General features: G+C 44.1%; 1 protein-coding gene across 4 annotated transcripts; it reads left to right on the top strand.

The window, feature by feature from the left end:
• The first annotated feature begins 1,160 nt into the window (after positions 1 to 1,160).
• Positions 1,161 to 24,086, top strand: wscd1b (WSC domain containing 1b). Of its 4 annotated transcripts, XM_037120762.1 has the most exons (10): positions 1,169 to 1,417; positions 3,089 to 3,239; positions 3,318 to 3,727; positions 12,898 to 13,012; positions 14,073 to 14,257; positions 16,476 to 16,597; positions 17,210 to 17,387; positions 19,032 to 19,196; positions 19,299 to 19,499; positions 23,062 to 24,086. In XM_037120762.1, exons 3-10 carry the CDS (start codon positions 3,337 to 3,339, stop codon positions 23,412 to 23,414), a joined length of 1,710 nt encoding a protein of 569 aa, XP_036976657.1. In that variant the 5' UTR covers positions 1,169 to 1,417; positions 3,089 to 3,239; positions 3,318 to 3,336; the 3' UTR covers positions 23,415 to 24,086. The 4 variants fall into 4 exon arrangements, with proteins under 4 accessions (XP_036976659.1, XP_036976657.1, XP_036976658.1 ...); XM_037120764.1 differs by having other exon boundaries at positions 1,161 to 1,417; positions 3,089 to 3,727; positions 19,299 to 19,584; positions 23,062 to 23,200; XM_037120763.1 differs by lacking the exon at positions 3,089 to 3,239.
• The last annotated feature ends 1,808 nt before the right edge of the window (positions 24,087 to 25,894 follow it).

Here is a 25,894-nt window from a genome sequence, read left to right as displayed (position 1 = left end):
GTAGCCGGGGACTTGATTTTTCAGAAGTCAACAAAACAAATGAAAATAGACACAAAATGGCTCCATACAGCCTCTGCCTGGTCAAAACCTCTGGAAGCCTTTGAGATCCCCAACTGATTTGAGAAGACGCTTTTAACACCCTCAAGGAGCTTTGAGCTTAGCGGCCACAGAGAAAAAATGGTATAAATAGTATCCTTTCAAATCAATTCGGGGATCTCTGGATATTCTGGAAACTTGGATTATGCCAGCCAAACTGTATGGAGCCATTTTACATTTTGAGTTGGTTGTTTCTTTGGTTTTTTTTTAAAAGTTTCAAAACAAGTCCCCATCCACTTCAGCTGTTTAGGAGAACAGTGCAACAGCTGTTTTGCTGAGAACCCCCAGAAATGTTTTGCGGTCTGCGAAACTTCACCCGACTTTTCCCGTCAGCGTGTGAGGCAGCAGACAATGAGCTATTTTTTTTTTGTTATTATTTTGGTTTGTACCTATCCTTTAATTTCTCTTGCACATAGACGAGGCGCTGCTGGTGGTGCTGAAACGATGACAGGGTGATTCACTGAGTGCCTCAACTGAACCAACAGTGCGGGGCCGAATCCGGGGAGGAGGAATGGTTTGAGTTGCGCATCTGCAACAACTATCAGCCGCTATCAGGATCTGTAGCCAGTGAGATATGGCTGCCAGATAGACGGTCCCCCTCGTATTTCTCTTAGTCCTTCCCTGCCCTCCATTACAATGACAACCTTTGCGGTGTCAGATTTGGTTGAGCTCGTGTTTTCTTTTCCTAAAAAATGTGCACGTTATTTTTATTTATTTATTTAATTTTTTCTGAAGCGACAAATTGCGGGGCGCATTCGGCGATGAAGCCTCGGCACACGTGTGACAACAGATATAGAGATATACGCAGGCGGAGGGGCAGAAAAAGCCGCTTGCCTGTTTATTATAAGGCCACCGTGAGTGCAGTGCGCGGTGTGTACTGCTGGACACGTCGCTGCCGTTTGCACAGAGCTGTGACGCGTTCAGATCACCAATGCAAATGAGACTGACTACCCCTCCTCCTCCTCCTCCTCCTCACCCCCTCCTCCTCCTCCTCTTCCCCATCACCTCTCTCTCTCTCTCTCTCTCTCTCTCTCTCCCTCCTCTCTCTCTCTCTCGCCCAAAACACTCACACACACTGTCTGTGCTTTATATCGCCGTGCCAGCCTTTTTTTTTTTCAGAGCGACGGAAAGAGAGAGGGAGAGCGAGAGAGAGAGAGAGAGAAACAGAGAGAGCTTATATAACACCAGCTCTGGGAAATGCTGGAGAGCCGAGGAGACCTTCACTGGACAGTAAGCGGGGAAAACAGCGATCATATCGGCCATAAACTGATAAGTGACGGCGCGACGCAAGGATGCCGGGCGCACCGCTCCGCCGCCGAAGGTAAGGCGCACGTCCACACACCCGCTACTGTAAATGGTGGAGAGGCAGAAGAGAGAGAGAGAGAGAGAGAGAGAGAGAGAGAGAGAGAGAGAGAGAGGACGAGGGAGAAAGAGAGAGAGAGAGAGAGAGAGAAAGAGAGTGAGTGAGTGAGAGAGAGAAGGGGCTTTTTTGTTGTTGTTGTTAAGATGGAAGACCTCGGATTCTTAAATAGGTGACTCGCGTTCACTCTCGCTGTTGATTCATTTATCTCTCAGCCTCGCAACCATCCAGCCACATCAGGGAAAGAAAACAAAAAAATAAAAAAATAAAACACCAGACCGACAGGCGAGGGGATGTCAGGAGCGTTTCGATCGGGAGTGATTTTATTATTATTATTATTATTATTATTATTATTATTATTATTATTATTATTATTATTATTATTATTTATTGCGTAAAATAAATTCGGAGTTGAGCACAACTTGGGCACTCGGACTCGATCTGAGGCTGTTCCTTGTGCAAACTGTTGCTCCTATCCTCGGGAGCACCACCGCACCCCGACTTTTAAAATATATATATATATATATATTTATTCATTTTTTGTATCTTCAAGGAGGGTACAGTGTGCTTCACAAGACTAGAACGAGAGAGGCCTGAGATGAAAAGTAGAGCTGAAGGGCATGACGGTGTGTGACGGCCACCGAGACAAACGGGCATTAACGGGCATCATCGGATGTGAGGGGAGGAGGGACTCAGGCTGTCAGGCATCTACCGAGGGGTGCACACACACACACACACACACACACACACACACACACGGGAACCTCTAGACTGGGTGAAATCGTCAAGAGAAGGGGGCACAAGTATCAGGCTCCATAGAAACACTTGGAGCACTTGGGTGTTTTACATCCCAATCACTCAGACATCCTCAGCATCTCATCCTTGCGTGTTTTTCTTTTCTCTTTCTCTCACTCATCACTTATTCATCTCCCCACAGATGATGAGAGAGGTGGTCTGCATACTGCCACGATAATCCCCCCCATTCCATAAGCACCCATAATGCGCTCTCTCCAGACAGTTTTCTCTTTTCTTTCTTTCTTTCTTTCTTTCTTTCTTTTTCTTTTCTTTCTTTTTAATCATATGATTGTCATTTCACTGTGATAACTGTGAGACTTAGATTAGGGTCATATTCATTTCAACACCGGTAATATCTGCCAGGCTCCACAATCTGACAGTGCAGGCATTGAGGGAAAAAAAAAAATCTCTGCATTGAAAATGGAATCCAATTTTAAAAAGCCACATTAGTAAAGGTTGCTGTATATCCTGAGTTCACCCCCCCCTTTTTATAAAAACAGATTAATGTGACAGGAGAGCGCAATCCCCGGCGCGCAGCTGTTACAGGAATTACAGGAATTGCAGAACGCAACTTGAGGCAGGGTTCGGAATTAAAAACAAATGGCAGGAATGAAGGCAGCGAAGCAGCGGACACCGAGGGATGTGTTGCAAGATGCTGCAAGACAGAAACACAAGCCCGTATGTCAACATGAGCTGTGCATCTAATCCGCCAGGCATATAGTCTACTTCCCTCCCTTTGATTGTGTTCACATGCAGAGACACACACTTGTGCTTTAAATCCAGCTGCTTGTGTTTTTTTTTTTGTTTTTTTTTCTTTCCTGTGCTTTTGGGCCTCAGCTTCCCCCCCAAGGATCATCCTGGAGTCAGTGGCCGCAGCCTTGGATATTAAATCCCTCTGTTGTGACACATCCATTGTTCCACTGCTGCTATCGGGCTGTATTGACCAAGGACCAAGACACAATGTCTGCAACACCGCCAGATGCTGCAGGTCTTTCCAAGATTATGAAGTTGTAAGTAGGTTACAGATCTCCCCCACTCCTAATCCATGAAATGGCCTTCCACTAAGGTGACAGACAGGACGCAGAATGGTGGCGCCCCTCTACAGACTGCACTGCCTCTTGAAGCGGGCTCAGATGCTGCTCCTCTGCCTGGGCATCGCCTATCTGATGGCCGGCAGCATCCTGCTCCTGCAGCGCTCCAGCGTCAGGGTGGCCCAGCCAAACCTGGCCGGCCTGCCGCCGCTGCTGTCCCTCGCAGCGCCGCCCACCGCCCTCAGGACCGCGGGCCTTGGCGTGAGGGCGCGCTCCAGATGGGCCGCCGTTCAGCCAGTGTCCGGAGGGGGAGCCAAGGCGGGGCGACACTGGCCTGCTTCCCAAAGCCTCGGGGTCCAACACTTGCATCGTCGCTGGTTTCACAGTCTGCTGCCGGAGAGTCCAGAGCAGAGGGTGTCCCTCCACAGGAGCAGCAGACATAAAGGTAAATAACTCTACACACACACAGATCTTTCTGCGAACACACTCAACGAATACAACTTAAAAGTCAGTGTGAGGAGTTAGGTTGGTCCCCTTTCACTCAACCAAGCATTACCTAATATCAAATTAAGCATATTTAATTTGTTTTATTGTCATTGAAGACACTCATAAATAGCAGCTGTCAAGACTTGTGCAGAATGTGAGAAGTAAATTCCTGGATCGGTCCCTTTCTCCAGGTCTACATCAAAAGGAAGAATAAATTGAGACCCTTTTTAAATTCCCCCCTTATTAGTGTTTCCCGGTTGTATCACTGTTGCTTTTGGTTATTGCTGTTGCCGCTGCTGTCAAAAAGACAGCATTAGCAACCCCTTACGACCGGGCTACAGTCCAAAAAAAAAAAAAAAACAACTGTGAAAATCAATGCTATGAAAAGGCAGAGTAAAACATTTGGTTGTGTAAAGAAGAAGGCAGGCTTTGTTACTTGCTGATCTAGTAGAAGGAAATTCTGGTTCTGTACCACCTCAAGTGGTAAGGGGAAACACACCAGCGAGGGAACAGACTTTGACACAACACCGGAGCTCTTCATTGAGCGAACGCCCGTCCGTTCGCTCCTCTTTCATCTCGATTTCCATCACTCACACTCTTCACCTTCTCTGCCTCCCCCATCAGCCTCCATCTTTTCTCTTTTTAGTGTAGAGTTTCCACAGTCATTCCAGTTGTTCCACCGTAACCTGGGGATAGTGACCAGGGAAAATGATGCTTCTTCCTGTTTTGTTTGCACGCTAGCAGATATCCTCTTTGGGGAAATCCACCTCAGCAGCAGACTAAATACCATGGTGAAAGCAAGGTTTTTTTATGCAAATTGTGGCACTTTTATTTTTTTACAGCTTTTACACCGGAGACCTGTCTCCATCCAAGTTTTGTGGAAATCAGTTCAGTAGTTTTTGTGTAATCCTGCTGACAAACCAACCAGCCAACCAACCAAAAACAGAAACAGGTGAAAACATAAACTCCTTGGAGGAGTTAAATATCACACGTACTCGGTCTTAAGATTTCTGACGGCGTGATTTCATTCGATTCACAGAAGACGCTGAAGGGTAAAAAAGAACCTTGATGACACAGGTACAAAGATACCTGTTTGGATCTTAAACACCTGTGATCTATAACTCTCGAATCAGTTTAGGGTCCAGTCGGAAATGACTATGGACTAAAAGGTCAGAATGGTCAAACATTTTGGTAGACAGACCAGCGCGATTGTAAAGGAGATTGATGCCAGGCAGCGCGTAGTATTGGTGCACCAAATCGTGGATAGACCAAAGGAAAAGTCAAACGCACCGTTTAGGGATATGTTGCTGCTCGTTGTTCTTAAGCTCATGCATCGTTCACCACAGCCTTGGACACATTTGCGTCCAAGACTGTTACAGCCTTCATAACCATCAGGACAATCACTTAAATAACGACTTATATGTGGTTTTAAGATCAAAATTGATCATGAGTCCGGTTCTTAAATGAGGCCACAGGCCTCTGCTCTTAAACACTCTGAGTTGCAACTTCATTAACATCAGCTTTTCTTATAGCCAGCAGGCGAAAGAAATAAAGCGAGGGCTGTTAATGTTAATATGTGACCACTGGCCACTGCTTGGCCTATTTGCATCAATTAGTGAGCCGGAGAGGCGTTAAAACATGGAGGTGATAGCCTGCTCTATACTGTTTTCAACTAGCTGACCAGTATGATGCCATGAAAAATGAATGTTATTATTCTCCACAGACTGTAATAAATCAGAGCTGAATCACGTCTAATGAATTCCGTCGGGACGGTAAAGCGCTTTAACTCATTCGTTCAGCTACTTGTTTACTTTTCCAAAACATGTGGACCTCCAATATGGCTGCCAAAAGGTGCGTTACCTGGCAGACTGTGGCCTCACCACAGCTTCTAATGTGGTTCTTCAATTCATCCGCTGACCTTGTATACGTGCAGCCAAGGTTGTGCACTTCTGTCGCCATTAAACAAAAGCAGATATCATTAGTCAGGGAAAAAGCACTCGGCTCCAACACTGCCATGCTGTCAGACACAGAGCTGCTGTGGAAGGGAGGATATGAGGGATTGAAATATCCCGCCGAAGATGTGTTGACTGCGACGGCAGTTTTCCCCGTGAATAATATATGAAGGAGCAAATATACACGTTTATTTTCTATTTTGTGACTTACTTTTTCGGCTCAGATGGCCTGGAGCCCAGGTATTGCGCTCTGCACGGGCCTCTCCACTCACAACAGGCTTCATTGTACATTTATGAACGGATAATCGTGACCTTAGAACATTTAGAAGAGCTTCATTACACATTTATATGACATTTTACGTGTGGGTGCCTCAGATCTTGTAGATGAGGTATAATGCTCAAATATCCTCTGAAAAGTAGAGGAGGAAAAGGCAAGAAGGAACCAAAGTAGTTCTAGGAAATAAATGCGCAATTACGGAGATAAAAATTATATAATTTCTGACGTGCTCTCTGTTAAGGAGTCCTCTCTATTACTTGAGCACTTGAAGATCCACGGAGATTTAGTCCATTGCTGAAGAGGCCTGTCAGTGCCTTCGCCTCCTTTTGTTGAACTGATACAATGGAATTACCTCTAGTGGAACATTTGTTCTTCCTGCTCCTTCTTGAAAAGCATCCTACAAGAGCTCTTAATCCCTTTTTTAAACAGACACCACATAACTGCTCAGTCACTAAGTAGGCTAATACAGATGAAAAATGTCGGAGGCAGGCGGCAGATCAGTTTCAGCAACAGCCATCTGGCAAAGGTTCCTTTTCAGAAAGTATTACCCAGGACACCGAATTAAATTACCGAGGTCTACTGTCCCACGCGCCCAGGAAGAGGAACTGGTTGAAGGTTTCAAACAAAAGCCTGGACCAGCTGTTTCATTCCATCATCCACAGAGCGCACGTTTAAACGATGCGTATGTGCATTTGTCAGGTTCAAAAAGGAAAGATCAGCCGGTTTGTTCACTACGTCGACAAAGAATTCATGAGGAAGTGTTTCTGTTTCTATTATAGGCTGATTCATGTCATTAGAGAAAGAGTGAGAGAACATCACAGCTGACCCGGTTCTGTCCAAAGTTTGATCAGTACCTCTTAAGGCTCAGTAGTAACACACTGCATCTCGTTTGGTTAATTCATGTACTGAAGCGCTGCTCCCGAGTGGGACATTATCCACTGTATGACCCCAGACATTTTGACACTTCAGATTCTGCATGTATTAAACAACAGGGATGTAACGTGCTGGCTTCAGAGGTTTATTGCCTTTAGATGGAGCCAGGCTTGTTCTCTGCCCCGTTTCTTGTCTTTATGCTATACTAAGCCAAGTTTAACATAAACTAAGCTAACTGAAGCTGACTGGTATGAATTTTCTCACCAATCTCCCGGAAAGAAAGCGAATACTCGTGTTTCCAAAAAGTCACAGTTTTCCTTTAAAGGTCCAGTTTGGGGGATTTAGGGGGATCTACTAGCAGAACTGGAATATAATTTAAAAATGTATTCATTAGTGTAGTGTAGTGTTTATAATCACTTCAAACAAGGAGTCATTGTGTTTTCCTTCCACTTTTCATGTTTTATTTGCCACCATAGGGGGAGCATCCCTACCATTAAATGCCACTAAATCCTACACATTGGACATTTAAGCCATTTATTGAGCAAAAACAGTTCAATCTCCTGGTTCCAATTTCTCCAAAGTGAGGATTTGCCGCTTCTCTCTGTTTAATATTACTGTAAATATTCTCGTTTCATATCGTCTATCAGAAACAATCTGAAGACGTCGTCTTGGTCTCTGAGAAATTGTGACAGGCACGTTTCAACAATTAACCAAAAACACACTGTACTGGTCTGTCTGTGGATTAATCGAGAATGACAGTAACAGCTGCAGTCATGGCTTCAGTGTTACACAAATGTCACATGTCATTTCCGATGTGTCAGAGCCACACGTCCACGTGGTTCGAGGGGCGCTTACTCACACCGTCAGTTGAAGCATTTTACAGTCCAGATCCAGAAACACAGCTGAAATCTCAGGACTTACAGTCAAACTAATAGAATGCTTGAGTCTAATACCAATCAAATATTTGAGAGTTTTTAAAATGTGGTGCCACATTTTTCTCTGCAATTTGTTTTTTCACTTAACCAAATGAAACAGACGAACATTACAGCAAAGAACCCCTTAAAGGTACAGTGTGTAGGATTTAGGCTGATCTTTTATCTTCTATCTTCCTTGGCAGGAATATAATGTATTATTCACAATTATTTTTTCAGTAGTGTACAATCACTACGCTTTTAGAATGCTTTTATATCTACAGAGGGCATTGGTCCTCTTAAATGGAGTCCGCTATGTTGCTTAGAACAGAGAAACATTTTTTTTAGTGGGCAGGGTGGGACGAGGGGTGTTCAGCTGGTTGCAATACACAACCTCATTGCTAGATGCCGCTTAATCCCACACACTGGTCCTTTAAATTTGGGTGTTAATAGCCAAGCGTATTCTAAACATATATTTGGTATGCTGTTCTGAGTTTCCTCTATAATTATCAGCTGATACATACTGTCTCACTGTGATGTGCAAATGAATCCCGGCACTATAATGGGGTTCAAACGAAAGGAAAAGTAAGAATACAATGAGAAAATCATGATATGCTAAACTAAAGGCTTGCGGCTTTAGTTCATTTCCATGTGTAAAAATATATATATATATCTTTAGTTCTGTAGTTTAATATTGAGTCTTAATGTTTTATTTGGATTACTTCATCTTCATTCCATCTCCATACTTTGACACAGTATAAAGCGATCACGCAGCATTACATTTCTCGCCTGGAAAGTTTGCACCTTCGCTCCCAGTTTCAGACATTCATAGATCCAGGAGGCCTACCTATTTAAACATTTTGCAATGAAAGTGCGAGATGCACGCCACTTTATGTCTGGAGCTGGAAACTTTGTGCCTCGTGGGGATGAGCCACAAATTCCTTGATATGTAAAGTACATATCAGGAGTATCACATGCCCCGAGAAGAGCAGAAGTGAGAAAAATTACGGGGGGGACACAGTTAGAGCCACATTATCTGTGTTGACAAGGTTTTAGTGTAAAATAGAGGTGGTTATTGCTTTATTGTATGAGGTTTTCTTAGGTCTTCCTGCAGGCCTGTCTTAATACTGTCATCTGACTGCACAGCCACGACAGCCCAGATGAGAAGACCTGAGTCGATAAAAATGCAGATACACTCATCTGAGTCACCTTCACTTACTCCTGTACGGCCGCAGCAGTGAGCTTAACAGGCGGCAGACAGTGTTGTGGCGAGTGCTTTGGCAGACTTCTTCTCCCCTGGGTGTTGCCTCTCAGGCTACATAAGTGTTGCCCTGCCTTATTGGTGAAGGTCGTCGAGGCTGTGCACAGATTACCTGCAGACACTGAAACACGAGCTCTGGCAATGACAGCGTCCTCCGAGGACAGTTTGTTTATTCCGTTTATTCAGTCCCGAAAATCAATCAGTGAAGATTTTTCTCTTCAGACATAAATTTCTTCCCGAAAACGATGTAGTTTAGCGCACTTTTATTACCCTCCCGAGAACGATGCTAGAACTGAACATCAGTCAGTGATAAACCAGCAAATCATACAGAGCTCTTTGTCGGCGAATACAACGCTACCAGAGCACATCAGATGTAACAAGTTGGTGCAGTATTACACGTTTAAATCACTTCTTTATTGGCCAAATGTGAGCTGATTATAATGTGGCGAGAGCAATTAGACCTTTCCTCGGTTTCTTCGTGAAGGACTTGGGTCAGATTTCCTGCGACAGTCCAAAGGATGTACCTGTATGCACTTTCTTGAGAGCCTCGTCTCGTCTATGCCTCTCTACGCTCCACCAACGGAGAGCAACGGTAGCTAACGTTGGAAATGGAGTCTGCTAACATACATAGACTCAGAGCGATTTGCAGTCACTTGGTATTTCTGGGTTTTTCAGTAACAAAAACACTGTTGAGGCGACCCTCCGTGACCCCGGCTTGGGTCGTCCTATATGTCTCGACACCCTCTGCGCTGCGGTGTTGATGACTCTCCTCACATCTGTGAGGACATTACAGACCCTGCAGCGAGTCTGTGAACCCTCGTCAGCCCACTTTAATGGACGCCCACGGTGCACACGCCGCCCGTGGCAGAAGCACATGTCCTCATACTTGGTCGTCATGTCATTAGCCTTCTCCATCCAATCCTGCGGGGAACAATCAGCTCCAGCAAAGCCATCTGTCTCAGTGGTTAAGGAAGCGACGGTGTCAGGCCTAAGTGCGGTCATTTCTATCACGTCTGAGAATACGGGCCGCTTCCCTCCATTAACCCTCAGCTCGACTGCCTGAGGCCTCTCCTTCACTTTGATTAAAGCAATGACCTGCCCCTCTGGGTGGGTGAGGAGTGCCGGGGTGCCTCACCTTGGGTGATACCTCTTGCGGTGCTTCCTGCCACCAACTTTGGCAGCCTCAGTCTCTTAGTGCTTTCAGGCAGCTGCTGCTGCTCTCCCGGCGTTTGTCTCCTGAGGCACAGGCGGCCGGTGACTCAGCCTCGCCCCAGCACAACAGGCTGGACAGGCTTCAGAGGACATCGTAGACTGATTGAATCACGAATTCGATATGGTGATGCTCGGCCTGCCAGAGATTTCACAGTCCATTGCTTTCTTCCATCTTGTCTGCGCACCTTGCTGCCACATCTCCTCAATCCTCGTGGCGTGCTTCTCCTCCAACACTGTATAAATCCTCTCTTCGGCCAGTTGGCATCAGTCTTTGTTTTTGCTGGTAGCGAGCATCAAAAAAAAAAAATAAAAAAAAAAAATCCTCGGTGTCCTTGAAGCCTTTACAACATCTGTGGATACAAAAGGTTTGTGAAATAAACTGGAAAAAAAACAACACGGGGGGGGGGGGGGGGGATTATCTGTATGCACTCCATGCAGCAAAAAGACAGACTTAAACATACCAGTTCAGAACATAACGCTCCTGAACGAGAAGGAGCATGGAGCATATAACCTAAAAATATAACTGTCTCAGACCCAAGGGGCGAGATGTAAATGAAGTCTGCACACAAAAGAAATGCATATGCTTCCCTCCCCACTGCGACTGGTATTTATAAAGAAGACTTTTTATGCGTCAGCCGGGCAGAGTTTGATGTAGCAATGTGGCACAGACGAGGATAACATCAAAGAGTGAATTTGGGTGACATTTTATATGGCGCTTTAATCTTGTCAGCACATCATAATAGTCTGTCGTACTCCATTATGCGTTACATCCCTCTTTCTACAGGGCTGAAGTAAATAAGATTCGCTGTAACGCAGGACAAGGAATAATCTACATCGGGTGATAAATTAGGCTTCATCATGTTATGAATTAGTTGGATATTATGGCTCATAATACGTAGCTGGTATGTATAATTAGCGTGAGTAAGTGATGACGCTGAAACGCTGCTTTGGCACCGTTTCCAGGACGATGCCAGTGCCAGACTAAAGACAGAGGAAGTGTGGTTTATGTCCAAATCAAGTTAAAGAGGAGAGCGTCTACATCCATTTGCAGCTCACTGTGGGCGTGCGCAGCGTGCCCTGTGATATCTCCGAACAAAGCCCAATCAGAATTATTGTAATTTTCTTACGGGAGTTTATTCAGTCCTTTCTTTATGCTTCCTTCCTCAGAATCTAGCTTATAGAGGCTCTACGTAACAATTTGCAGCAGCTTACGTGTTTACGTGTCGGCCATATGTGAACAGATGACTTAACATGTAACATGGCCTGAAGACTGAGACCATTCCAATCTCTCTCGGTTGCCTCTATGTGCCCGTGGACGCCTTGTTGAAGTTGTTTAATGCTGCTGGACTGTGGATTTCTTTGTGAAAGTCTAGCGAAAGTCTAAAGGCAGTGCCTCGTTTCAGTGCCTCTCTCTCCGCTCTGCCTACGGAGAGCAACAGTCGCTGATGTTAGTTTGGAAGTGCAGTCTGCTCGCATAAGCGGTGGGCTTTTAGCACAACGCAGAAGTCCCACAGAGCCCCTCTAAAGAATTAGCCAGAAAATCAACCCACTTATTTGGCGCAATTCATGTTATTAGGGCCGTAAGTGATGATTAATTTCATAATCAATTACAATGCCACTAAATTTGATTGATGAATCGTTTAGTCAATAAAGTGTCCCATTACTAGCTCTCAGCGCTCAAGGTGACACTTTCAAACTGCCGTATTTTGTCCAGCTAATGATCCAAAACCCCCCAAAGATATTTACTTTACAATCAAATAAAACAAAGGAAAAAGAAACAGTGTGGCTAGAACTCCTGACAGAAAGAAGCAACCAGGACTACTATGGAAACCAGCCAAAAATAAGTGACTTGGCTCTAAAAAAAAAATAGCCCAAAAGAGTTTAGCAACTTTAGCTGAAGGAGAGGGAGAGAGAGAGGCCATGTGATCAATTATATATTGGATACACATTATACTGTATGTGTGAATATACTTTATGTAAGGACAAAAAAAATTCTGGTCCCATTAACTTAAACTTAATGTAACTTGAAAAAAATCAACTGGCTACTAAAAAATGAAAGAATGTAATGATAATTGAAAATGAAGGTGAAGAAGTTACTATAATAAACCAATATCAGTGTACATTGTTGGAGGTAACAATAATATATTACTTTTAACAGTAACAAAGCCTATAGAGACTTCTGCAATATTAAACTGACTAGAATTCATCGACATCGGGAAAAAAATCCCTGCGTGGTCATAAAATTATACATCCAGAAATGTGTGAAATTATTTACAACACTAGAATTACAAATACCAGCCACCATAAGTGTATTTTGATCTGCGACTACCAATATTTGTAAGCCAGAGTTGCTCATAATAAGCAGCCTTGGCGACCCTTGAAAAGAAGCAGTTCCTCATCTGAGAGGCTAAAAAACAAAGAATGGTTAATATCTTTGCTTGACAAATGACTTGAATGATTAACTGATTGTCCAAATTGCCAACTAGTCGACTCATTGACACATCCTTTCAGCGTTAATTGTTACTGCAAGAGAAACACGCTTTTCAATCAGCCTTTCAGTAGGTGATGGCATTTGCTGAGCTCCCATCCAGGGGACTTTTCAGTCTGATTGGTTTTCTGTCTGGATCCTCTCGACACTTGCAGGAACCTACATCGGCTGCTTCCTGCACAACGCCAGCGATCGGGCCTTGGGAGGAACCATGCTTTATGACCTGCGCAAAATGACCAGTTCTCTGTGTCAAGACACCTGCTCGGAAAGGTAATGCATTTGCGGCGGACTCCTGTGAAGGGACCACAGAAGGCCTGCTGTTTGAGTAAAAGCTTTGGATCTCAGTCTCTCCTCCATGAATGCCTCCTGTGTTCGCAGCCAGCGGAGAGCCAGGTGGCTGGATGACAGTAAAAGATGAGGGGGTGGTGAGAGAGAGAGAGAGGGGAGAGTGAAGAGCAGGCCAGGACAGAAGGCTTGAAAGGAAGGAGGGGAGGTGTGTATGTGTGAGAAAGCTTAATGAGCTGACTAGAGCAGTTGGTGAATAAGTCAGAGGTTAGATCTGTGCTTTCCCGCGGCTGCAGGGTGAAAACGTCTGATTGGGCGCGAGCTGGATTTGCAGCGCTGAAATGACGCTGCAAGGAAAAGAAAAAAAAAAAAAAAAACGTGGAGAGGCAGGTGGATTTTTCAAAGAGAAATCAAGGAATGACCCGCTTAAATTATTCTTTTTAATATCCTCAAAGTAGCCCCACTGAACCAGAGCAGCGGAGGACAGACGGATGCAGTCAGACTGAGAGTCGGAGCTCACATCTCGAGCCTGCCGAGCCCCCGTTTCCCCCCCCCCATCCCCCACCGCCCCCATCCGCATGGAAAAAGCGGCCGTGCTCGTTACCTGAGCGGGCCAATTACCGCGATGACTTAAAGTAAAAAAGTCAAGGCAATTTATGGAGAAGCTTCAAAGGACACATATGAAAAAGGTCAATTTTGATGAGGTCTCTGTCTGTCCCGAGGAGGGAGGATAAAGAAGGAGGATGAGTCACAACAGCCTTGATATGTAAAGTACAGATCAGAGGTGGCTGCAGTTCAGCTGGAAAAAAAAGGCATTACACAGTCAGACAAGTGCAGAAGGAGCAGAACTGACAAATATCACGGGGGATAGCTACAGCGCACTGTAGGTTTAATGCAGGGAAATTTGAGTCAAGTGATGAGTTTGAAACGTTAGCTAATGTCCTGATGGGATGGCTGAGCCTGAGGGCAATGGCTTGAGGTTATGGATTGCCCACGGCCGGGGCAATAACTTTGTCTTTCTGTGTGTGTGTGTGTGTGTGGTTAGTGGGTACCAGTTTGCAGGTCTGGAGTACGGAGCCGAATGCCACTGTGGGAACCGGATCAGCAGTCCGCGGGCTCCTGAGGAGGATTGTAGTCTGGTGTGTCGGGGTGAGAGGGGGTCTCCCTGTGGCGGCGTGGGCCGCCTCTCCATTTACAAGGTGGAGGAGCAGCTGCCAGGTCACAGAAAATGTGAGTCGACTTCCCCTCAGGAAACAAACAGGACTGTGGGCTATTTATTCTCTGCACAAGCCGCTCAGCGGGGGACTTCGCAGACGAGCGAAGAAATCACTGAAATATTCTGGCCGAAATTCTCCCCCCCCCCCCAAAAAAAAATAAATCAGTAGAATGTGATCAGTAAAAATAGTACACTCAGCACACCACAGTTACAAACAATATTAAAGGGAGAGTCTGCTCAAAAAAAGCCAAGACCTGTAGAAGTAGAGGTATAGCTGCAAGCTGCAATTAACGGGCTGAGGCACTGTTAAAGAGAACAAAACAGCTTGACTAGCTTGAAGAGTTGACGTGGACAGGTTCACCCTGCTCCAGATCGGTCCATAAATTCTACGCGCTCAAACTAGTGACACTTGATAACATTCATTTCCCAACTTCCACTGCAATTCATATCACAACATCGCTGTCGTCCGCATCGTTCGAACTATGGCTGTTATGGTTACTGAGTCCCAGATGTTTTAAGGGCTTAAGAGGAAGAATAATCTCAAGAAACAGAAAAATGGTTTCAGCAGCTTCACTGCTTGAACCCTAATTAATCCCTCTAACAAGTATCGCCTGTGATACCAAAGCCTGATATATCTTATTTCTTTGTGCTATAGAGCTCCATTGTTGCGCGAAACCTATTAATAACACATCAGTGAGTCACACCAGAGCAGTCGGTGACCTGTTCCTTTATTACCGTGAACACACACTCTCTATAGTTTATTTTGACTCAAGCCCACACACATCTACAGTATTTACCACAGCATCCTTCCATTGATTTTATTGCATTTGTCCACGTTTAGTGTTTTACAATAAATATTAAAATGTTCTGCCTCTGTGTACAGCACTTTGCGTGGTAATAATTATATTTTTTCCCATTCACTCTGGTAACCACCATAGAAAAACACACTCGGCAAAAAAAAGCACTGTTTCCAGGTTGATGTGAACTAAGGTACATAAGAAATGGCAAAACTTGTCAGTAAATAATATTGACCTGTTCTCAACTAGCACTAAATGTGTATTAATCCACAGCTGAAAATAGTCCCCAATAATATAATACACTATTCTATATTGCTGAAAGTTCCCAGCCCTTCTGTAAAATGAAAACACGACTCATTTACAAAGAAGATTTTGTCTTCTCTATGTGTATATATGCAGTATAACTATATTCATTATGATGATTCATGAGCTCAGGGCAAAGTGTCACAGACATATAGAGAATCTCCAGCTCTATGCTTCACTAATCTTTGTTGTGTTGAGCTACATTACTTCTAAGATTTTTATGACAGAGATGTTCCTAATGTGAAATGATTGCGGGAAAAGGACATATCGAGCTGTCAGTCTGAGTGATGAGGCTTGCGTTATTGTGCTCCCGCGCTGTGATTTTGGCCAATTAAACAGGCGCATTTTTGCATAAAATCCTGCTTTAGTGCAACTTTAACACTTGATCGATGACATTTGTTGAGGAGTGTTCTCGGAGGCGAGTGTGTGCGTGACAGGATTCGCACTGTCTGTCTGTCGGCCCTCTTTTGCACTGGGGGTGTCACGGAAAAAGCTTGCGATGCAACAGATTCAGGTTACTGTATTTTCCATTTGAAAGAACGAGATATACACGATAAACATGTCAGTGTAACTGTTGTGGCTCCACTGCTGTCTTTGTTGTTGTTGTTGTTGTGTGTTTGCCTTTATGATCCAAAAAACTGCATAACAGCTAGATGAAGCAATACTGATTATACATGAACATTTCTCTTCAAAAGAAAATGTTTTTTTTTAGATATGCATCTAATTATTGCTGTTGGCAAGGTCAATATGTAAGGAGTTTATATCATATACAGTATTAATATTCATGATTGAACGGTTCAGTGTCTCTGGAGAATTGCAGCCGAATTGCAAATGTATCTATGCCAGAATCCAGTTGAGTGCAGGAATGTAATTAGGGCAGAGATGAAGATTGGTAATTTGAATCCAACCTGATGTTGTGTAACGTTGTTTTTGAAAATCTGATCATTTGCTCCTCAGAAAAGCCTTTATTTGCTCTCATCAGAGAAGAAACAAAAATATGTCCTGATGCTGGTTAATGCAGCTGAGTCCTACAACATCTGTCTCTGTGTTTCTGCCACTGGTGCGCAGCTTTTTTTTTTTTTTTTTGCTTTTTTTTTTTCTCTCTCTCTCATTTGTGTTTTCCTCTTTCCAGTCAGAAACGTTCACTACCGCGGCTGCTTCAAGATGCCGAAGAACACCATCAGCACCTTCCCCACCTACTCCCTCCAGCCCAACCTGACCACGCAATCCTGCATCGAGACCTGCACAGATAAGGTTTTGAATCAGTTCTCTCACATTACAGGCCTGGTGATCTCCGTAGTGTACTGGCAGGTTTTTTTTTTGTATGTTTTTTTTTCACATGTGGGAGCAGAGCGCTCCTCGGATTTTGCAGAATATTTTAGGTTTAATGTGCCACTAATGAGAAGTCGACAGTCTGGTTCCTGCGCTGACATCTCACTGGATGCAGCCGTGTCTCCTCCCAAAACCGAAACGTCTGGCGGAGATATTGCACATTTTGGTGGCGACTGCATTGTGATTAATTCACAGAGCGTTGTGTGTGTGTGTGTGTGTGTGTGTGTGTGTGTGTGTGTGTGTGTGTGTGCTTGTGTGCGTGATTATGCGTAACTTATAAGTCATTCTCCCTGCAGTGTCTGTCTGCTTTGACACTGATCATTCTGACCTTCTGTCACTGGAAAAATAAGAACGACAAAAAAAAATAATGAACACAAACGAAGTGTGGAGTGGAGGGATGTGATGCGCACTCTCCTGCCGAAGTGAGCTGACACATCATCCCCTGAGTAGAATATAAGTCTTAGGAGAGGATCAAAAACAAGCGTGATGAGTCACAGGAAAACACAGAGAACATTTGTGCTTTTTGGTTTGCAGGAGCTCCCGCTGGCTGTGTTCAGGAAGCCCCACTGTTTCTGTACGTGGACTTCTTCTCTTTTCAGCCTCAACCAGCAGTCAGACAACCAGCAGTGCGCCGGGAACTACACCGCCATCTCTGCGCCACCAGCCTCCGCTGAGCACGAACACTTCCAAGTGTATCACACGCCCGTGCTCGGTGAGACTTGTTATATAGATACAGCGCTGTGTCAGTCATCTGCATGTGACAGGGTCTGTTAAAGGGGAATTACGGTAATTTTAAACCCCTATGCTGCTATAAGTACATCTTTGAGTGTGTAAATGATTCATACTTAGTTTTTTTTTTTTTTTTTTTCTTCTTCTTTTTTTGGAATCAGTCCAGTAGATCTCTTAAGCTGCCAGCATCTAAACAGCTGAAATGGCTGCAACATAATCCTTTGGGGCAACTCCGACTGTCAGAGTTACAGCCATTAAAAAAGCTTGTTTTTGCCACTGACAGGCTGGGGTTGTTATTCCAAGTGACAGACCACATAACAGAAACAGTTCCGACAGACACGGGCTGTTTTGCTGTACAATGAGATCCTTTTTCGTAACCAGTAGTCTCGCTCTGAAAATACTGTGAGGTGGGCTGTCACAGTCGTCGCTTCATCTAGGCTGTCAAAACCAGTTAAATATTCAACCAATCTCCCATGCGATCAGTCCTTATGTGAAAAGCACGCACAGCAAACTTCATCTCACGACACTTTCTATACTGAGCAGGACTAAACCATACACCTTAATGTATTTATTTAGAGAGAACCAACACTTGGAGACGGTGGCGAGAACAAAAAAACAAACAAAAAAAAACGCCTTTTAACAGGCAGAAACCTCGGAGCAGACCCGGACTCCAGCCATGATTTAATGTAAATAAAGCCTTTTGGCATTTCCTCTCGCTATATACTCTAAACTCGCCGCTCCAACTCTGATTCTCGTCTCACCGTCGTATCCTTGCGGCTAGTCAACTTTTGCGAGATGTAATTTCAGTGAGACCTCTCCTTGAATGACGACTTCTGTCTCTGGCTAAAATATCTTACTACCTCACGAAAAAAAAAGTTCCCGCAAAGTTATCATTCACTTAGAATAATAACCTCGGCCTTTCAGTGGAGAAAAAGGAAGCACTTTAAGTGGCGCACTTGCCCCCAAGGATTTTATTGCGGCCGTGTCACGGCTCCCAGATGAAGTGATCAACTGGACCGATTTCAAAACTTTTGGTTGAATCAATCATTTACACTCCCTAAACATGTAAATATAGGTCCCAGGCTTAAAAAAAACAACAACAAAAAAACAAAAAAAAAACCCAGAAATCTCTGTTTAAGCTCATCATCAATCATGTAAAAAGCCTCATTCTAATTGGTTGGACAGAGGGAGACTGGACACTATAATAATTACCGGACCGTGTCTGTAATCTTTATTCTGCCATGTCAGTAATTTTTATGGATCACGCACAGCACTAAAAGTTCCGGCCCCCTCTTGCCTCCTGTAAAACATCCTGTAAAAATAACCTCTGATAAAGCCAGTCCGTTCACCGGCGCTGTCCATAAATATTTTGTCGTTTGCTTGGGGGGGGGACACTAAGTGCATGATTGTGGAAGAAGTTGCTCCTGAATGCACCTCCGAAATTGGCTCAGAGCCGAAAATCTCACCGCCGGTCCGTGTTTAATTTCATGCCTCGCACTGTGTCAAATAGAACTTGTGCTGTGCAAAAGTGAATCCATTTTGGGATCTCTGCAGCCACACACTCTGATGTATTCTGATCAGCTTCATTTTATGGCTAAAACTGGCAACAACAACTCTCTCCCGCCAGACTCCAGGTGCAAAGAGAGGATGTTTCTGCCTCAGAGATCCAGCTCCCTGGTGGCTCTTTCTAGTTTTCCTGGTGCAGGCAACACCTGGGTACGGCACCTGATCGAGCTCGTGACCGGCTACTACACTGGCAGCTTCTATTTCGACGGCACGCTGTACAACAGAGGTGAGGGGAGGCCACTTCGACGCTGTTCAAACAAGCTGTTTGAGTGAGCGAAATATTGCCTCGGAGCTCACCATTATTCATTCATTTATTCATTGGTACCAGGTTTCAAAGGAGAGAAGGACTACTGGAAGAGCGGCCGCAGCATCTGCGTCAAGACCCACGAGAGCGGCCAGAAAGAGATTGAGATGTTCGACTCCGCCATCCTGCTCATTCGGAACCCTTACCGCTCCCTCGTGGCCGAGTTCAACCGCAAGTGCGCCGGACATTTAGGACACGCCACAGATGCGCAGTGGAAAAGCAAAGGTAACGCAGCCCAATCCAGCGAGACGCAAATGTGGCGTAGTTTATGGCTGCGCTGAAGGATGCTGTAGTGGCTCCACGCACCACGGTCAGTAACGTACTGCACATGTGCTCTCTGACAGCTTTTCTATAGAGGTAGTTCACGCACAAATCACATCAACAGCAGCTTTGAGTTCCCTTAGGTTCATTTTTCGGTCGTGAGAATGCTTTGGGTCTCTTCAGGTTTAGACACAAAAAAAAACATTTGGTTAGGGTTAAGGAGAAGAGCATGTTTTATGATTCGCCATCTGGAAACTCATCAGTATTTCTGCTTTTGTTGCCAGTAACTAAAACTATCCAGCGGTTGGCAGTATTCTTGCCTAACTATAATGCCACGACAGTCTCCTCTGCCTCTTGATATGAAAGCAGTAGGTGCGTAAATCAGGTGTTACATATATTGTTTGGACAATGATATCACATTTACAGACATCGAAAAATTCAACACAATACGATTTCGGCCGGGTTTTAATTCTGGGGCCTGCGATCAACATGAGACCATATCATCTGGCCGCTACATGTCAGTTACAGGAGAAGCTGCCGCCTCTTTCTTTTCTGCTTTTGGCCATTTAGCAAAAAAAGAACACCCAAATAATTGTAACCAGCTATGTGCAGTAAGTCAAAGAGACCAATGTTTTTTTTGCTAGTCACCACTGTTAGCATAAGCCCATGGCATTTTACATTGCATAAATTAGCATAGCGGCTAGCTTCTACTTTTTCTTAACTCACTGCATCACCTGACAGAACCCCAAGACAGAATTCTAGCCTGCATGAAGTGTTGAAACAGATCAGTCGGTGTTGTCACAGAAAGAGCAACGAGTTAGTGGTATGCTGAGTCAGACGCTCCATTTAACATGTGAATCACCGAAATGCTGAATGGAAAAAGTGACGCCGCGTGCCAGGTGAGTTTCATCGATGATATTTAGACCATTAATTATTAAATCAGTAGGTTGATCTGTATCGATGGATTACATCCCTGGAGAGCAGCTCCAACACATGTAATGCAAATGTGATATGACGTTTAACGATGGTACATATGACACATAAAAATGTGAACAAATGACGTGCTGTGAACTGCGTTGTATTTAAAGGTTCAGGTCAACCAAATTACAAAAAACAAACAAAAAAAAAAAAACATTGGTTTTATCAGTCTAGATTTTGACATTTGTATCAAAATAAAATGGAAGGGTGCTCAAGGCATGGAAAAATTATATCCAGAAAAATGAAACTATAAGAAATTGGCTTTCCAATGCGTCCCAGTTCCTCTGCATCAAGAGATTACAAAGTCATTTTCACGTCTGGTTGCTGATGAATTTCCAGCTGCAGACATCACTGTAGGTCCTTTGCTGTGGTCTACTTGGCTGTTTTTTCTGTGTCTGGTTGTGCTAAAAGCGCTTTTAATGTTATTTCATATCTTGATAGCCCAGTTTAGGTTATAGCTCTGGTCACGTGGTGCTCACAATTAACTTTACCCAGTCGGTGGAGGGATAAACATCCTTTTTTGTCAGGCTGTTGTTTTTTCCTTGGTTCGTCCAGTAGCATGGATACAGTATGTGTTGTATGTTTGGTTTTCTGTAAATATTTCCCTGCTGCGATGCAGGCTATGACCCGGAGAAAGACTGCTGTCACAAAATCAGCCTTTTAAATGAGTTCCGGCTTTATTTGAGCAATATCATGGGATGTTAATGGGGTCCCAAACAAAGTAAAGATAGTTATAGAATAATCAAATATTTGAAGACGTTAGCAAGCGGTGTTGCAATGTTTCAGATTTAAGCAGAGATGGCCGGGCCGAGCGTTTTCTGCCCCAGGTAACCGAGCTACAAGGACTCTGAGTATCTTGTTTTTGGATAAAGTTTCAGTTATATTTGAACAGACTTATAGAAGATAGAGGGAGGTAAAGAACGATCCTCTTGTCTGCATATTCGCTATTCGATATTGCGGCTTTTTTGTGACAACTTGCTCTGTGGGGACTGATTATGGCTTCTCGCTGCTGTCTTCCTTATACCTCTGCAATACCCTTTTTATTTAGAATTACAAAACCTCCCACACAGGATAGATTTTTGCTTTTGTCTAGTTCTGATACCCACAATCATCTCACCAGACCTCTGTAACATTGTCGCTGTGTTTTTCGATTTTGCTGAAGCAAAATTACTCAAAACTGTTTTCTCAACCTTAAAGAACAAAATATCACACGTTTGTGTCGGAGCTTGAATTTGTTTTTTGTTGTTGTTTTTTTTTTTATCTATTCAGATGGTAGAGGAGGCTTTCAGACATGAAGAGTCTTGTGTTATGAGCTAAGAAAAAAAGGCTCTAGCCAGGAATGGGAAGAGGTGTGAAAGATAACACACTTGGCTTGACTGAGGAAATTGGAAGTACAGCAGCATATACAGAACCCTAGCAATAAAGACAGTATTTCCACTAAGAGACTTTGACGTGACTATGAGAAGGATGCTAAAGCAGACAAAATATTCCCCCTGTGACTGAAACAAATGGAGAGTATGTCCTCCGCTCCTGCCTCGACGACAGGGGCTCTCTGCCGTTTTTAACGTAATCAAATACGTTTGACATTTCAAAAAAGTAGCGTTCAAATTGTGTCAAGTCTGAATGTAAACACACCTCAAAGGGCGCTGATGATGCGACGCTTTGATTTGCCTGTGTTTAAAGGAAGCGAGACGGAACGTTTAGAAAGAGGAGTCTCGGATCCAGAAGCAAAAGGCCGCAATCAGAATGTTGTCTTCTGCTAAAGCAGCGCCAGGGAGGATGATTACAGTGTTTAGTTTCATGCTTCAAGATGCACCGATCCTCTTCCGAACTTCACTATAGTCAGTCAATGCTGCACAGTGCGAGTTCCCCTGTGATGTCTCTGTTGGAGGGACCAGGCGAAGGCCGCTTGCGGATGAAACGGATTTTTTTTGTCCGTGACACGCTGATTATAGAGTGTTTGCAAAGATGCCCACAATCTGTCTTGAGAGAGCGGTGTCATCTTTAATTCATACGGATCAAGTGGGTTTCATCGCTGGCCTGCACCTCCGGTAACATGGGGGAGACTTTTCATATAAATGTCAAGAGCGACATCAATTCAGCATCCTGCGCTGGCAATATCGCAGGATTTATTCCATCCATTTATTCATTCATTTCTTTAATGAACGAATTTTAGCTTTCATACACGGTGTGCTGCTATAGAAAGACATATGGACGCAGACTGTACAACTGATTATACCCCACAGTATGGGGACACGGTTCCAGGACTTGTGAAGCGACCACTTAAGATTCACTGTGGCTACTCTCTGTGCCTTCATTCACTTCTGTGCTCCAAAGCTATGTAACATTCTTGAGTGTTTAATGTCTGCTCTCAAATCAACCTTTGGATGTCTGAGATGTAGAGAAAGACGTTCTGAATGTGAACAGTGTTCCCCAGAGAGAATGCCGTCGCTCTATCCAACAGTTAGCTCTAACAATAACACTTACAAATCTCCTGATGTTTGATGAAATGCCTAAATGGAAACACTGTCTCCTCTTTCACCTGCAGAATGGCCGGAATTTGTCTCCAGCTACGCCCCCTGGTGGGCCTCCCACGCTCTGAGCTGGCTGAAGTTTGGACGCCGCCTGCTGGTGGTGCACTACGAGGAGCTGCAGAGGACTCTCCTCCCACAGCTGCGCCTCATCACGGACTTTTTGAATGCCACTATGACCGAGGAGAGGCTGCTTTGTGCCCAGAGCAACCAGGACGGCCATTTCAAGCGCTCGGGGGCCCCGCGGCCCTCCTTTGACCCATTCACCACTGACATGAGACAGATGATTGACCCCTTCATTCGTACTGTTGATCAGGCGCTGCAGAGCAGGAACCTTAGCAGACTGCCACAGGAGTACCTCCCCAGATGATGATCTGAAAAGGTCATAACATTAGTGCTTTAAATGACTGGTCCAGCGGGGGGTCTGAGAGAGACAAGCTCTTAACAGAGGGCTCTTTGGGGGACAGACTCGTTGATGTAAGCGGACCACCTGACTCTTAGATAAGCCAGACGCACTGTGAAGAGTCAGAGTCATGGAAACACAGCGAAGGTCACTGGAGAAAACATGACAATTCAATGCGAAATCCAGTGGTGAGCGGCGATGAAAGCCTCGGGGCACGGACTGCCTCTCCAATAGCCACAAACACGACGAATACTCAGAGAGGATTTGACCTGATTTGTTGGCCTGCAGAGTTTGGATTATCTAGCAAAGTGGCCCGACTGCACAAATATGACTGTTTAAATCCAGGATGGACTCAATTTTGGGTTGAAGAGGGTTTTCTGTGGCTTTATAATTTCACTTTAGTACATATATTGTGTTTTTAGCATACAGCAAAGCCATCTTAATGAAAACCACAAGTCATACTAACATAGATGACACAACAACAGCATTAGCATTAGCCAGGTTCCACTGATTTTTGGGTGGAAATCCTCAAAGACTGCACACGGACTCAGACGTATGTTTTGTGCTTTATGCTTTAGTTGTAAAGAGATCCAGCTGTTTCTATGAGTACTTCATTTCATTAAATACTTTCACTTGTTATCGATCGCATTACTTGAAATGTTTTGTTTTTTTTTTGTTTGTTTTTTTTACTTCACTGGACAGGTTGATGCACTACGGCACTATCTCAGCAGGTGTGTGTATTTAGCTGTATGGCACTTTGTCAGAACACTTACGATGTCACAATGGTGTTCAGATGGTTTGTGTACACAGTGTGCGGCCTGCAACCACAAACAGCAGCTAAAAGAAAGCAAACACTCACGTTCTCTGTACAAATCTGAGCGGAAGAACCATGTTCTCACTCAGCCAGATGTCGGTGGTGGAATCTAACTGTGGACATTCTGAAGTGCTCCACTGAAGTCCAAATCCAAGGTGTACTTACTTGAGTATTTCCCTTTTATAGTACCTGATACTTCTATGCCACTACATTCCAGAGGTAGATATAGTTCTTTTCTAGTCCATTACATTTCTTTGACAGCTACAGTATAGTTACTAGTTACTTTTCAGATGACATTTTTTCATATCCTTTTCTTTTCCTTTTCATTGTCCTCATCTGGTAATCTGTAAATTTAGTGGCTTCGGATTGGAATTCATCAGATAGTTCGAAGAATTAAACAGCATTATGTAGTAATTAGTATTTCATGCGATTTTGGTGCTCCCGCCGTTTTTGATTGCAACACGACTGTCTTGCATGTAAACACAAATTCAGTGTTTCTCTAACATTTTGTCCGATGTAATGAAACATCACATGCTAACTACAAAAAAAAAACCCAAAAAAACCCCGAAATAGTCAAAGTTTACACAAGCGCCACACACAACTCAGGAGAGTAACAGCATCGAACCTCACCTGTATTACCGACAGTAACACCTGGCTGTCACATGCTGCAAGTTCAGTACTCAACGAGCAATGTGTGTGTGAAGTGGTTCACTCACTGGTGGCAGAGGCTCCCATGCAAGGTGCCAGCTGCTCATCAGGAGCATTTTGGGGTTCAGTATCTTGCTCAAGGACAATTCGACATGCAGCATGGAGAGCCAGGGAGTCGAACCAGCGACTTTCCAATTACCGGAGGACCCGCTCTGCCTCCTGAGCTACAGCCACCCCGGAGTTTTGCTCTTTTCTCTTAATTGGTCTGTGTGTGTGTGTGTTTTTTTTTTTTCCTCTTAGCTTCCATAATCAACATCCTCTTCAGTCTCTTCACCTCTGTCATGATGACTGGCTCTGCTGCCCACTCGCCTGGCTCTGCTCCTGGTGCCCGTTCCAACCCCACACCTAAAACCTCTTCTCCCTGGCGGTCCAAAGCAGCTGTGAAAGTGGCGTAAACACCAACACTCCTTGGCAGAAAACGTTTTCTGCATAAAATTATGATCCTGTTGTACCAAAGTCAGTGATGGCTGGGGCTGTGTGTGTGTGACACATTGCTGTAAAGAGTTATGCACTGTTATGATCCTACACCCTCAATGAAGTTACATCATGCAGAAATAAGCAATAGGGGGAAAAGACAAGTCACTGTACCATCCAGAGATTTTTAAGCAGTTATTTTAAGACAAAATAGTTGTTAGTTGAATAGTGTATCTTCATGGGTTGAGAATATTTCGAGCTTATGAAAACTAAAACTGATTTTTTACAGATGCGACAAACAGTGACTTTATAGAATATGATATGTTGCTGCAGGTTGAACTAGCCAACAGCATATAAAGGAGTTCAAATGACTTCAACTTTAAATATCTACAGCAGTAAATTGCAACATACACATTAATGCAGCAGGAATAATTATCCCAAAACATTTGATATGACAGTCAAACACTGAAAGGGAACACTCAGTACTTTTGTAGTATTTGGAGTATTTTCA

This window comes from Acanthopagrus latus, chromosome 13 (genome assembly GCF_904848185.1).
Source record: "Acanthopagrus latus isolate v.2019 chromosome 13, fAcaLat1.1, whole genome shotgun sequence".
NCBI classification, from domain to species: domain Eukaryota; kingdom Metazoa; phylum Chordata; class Actinopteri; order Spariformes; family Sparidae; genus Acanthopagrus; species Acanthopagrus latus.
The sequence above is the reverse complement of the archived record's forward strand: the minus strand, read 5'-3'. Positions and strand labels throughout refer to the sequence as shown.

Bases quoted from the DNA above. Each gene is read 5' to 3' on its own strand.
- wscd1b (XM_037120763.1), top strand. From the start codon at position 3,337: ATGGTGGCGCCCCTCTACAGACTGCACTGCCTCTTGAAGCGGGCTCAG. The intron at 13,013-14,072 runs GTAATGCATTTG...GTGTGTGGTTAG, and splicing joins CAAGACACCTGCTCGGAAAG to TGGGTACCAGTTTGCAGGTC. The intron at 14,258-16,475 runs GTGAGTCGACTT...TCCTCTTTCCAG, and splicing joins GCTGCCAGGTCACAGAAAAT to TCAGAAACGTTCACTACCGC.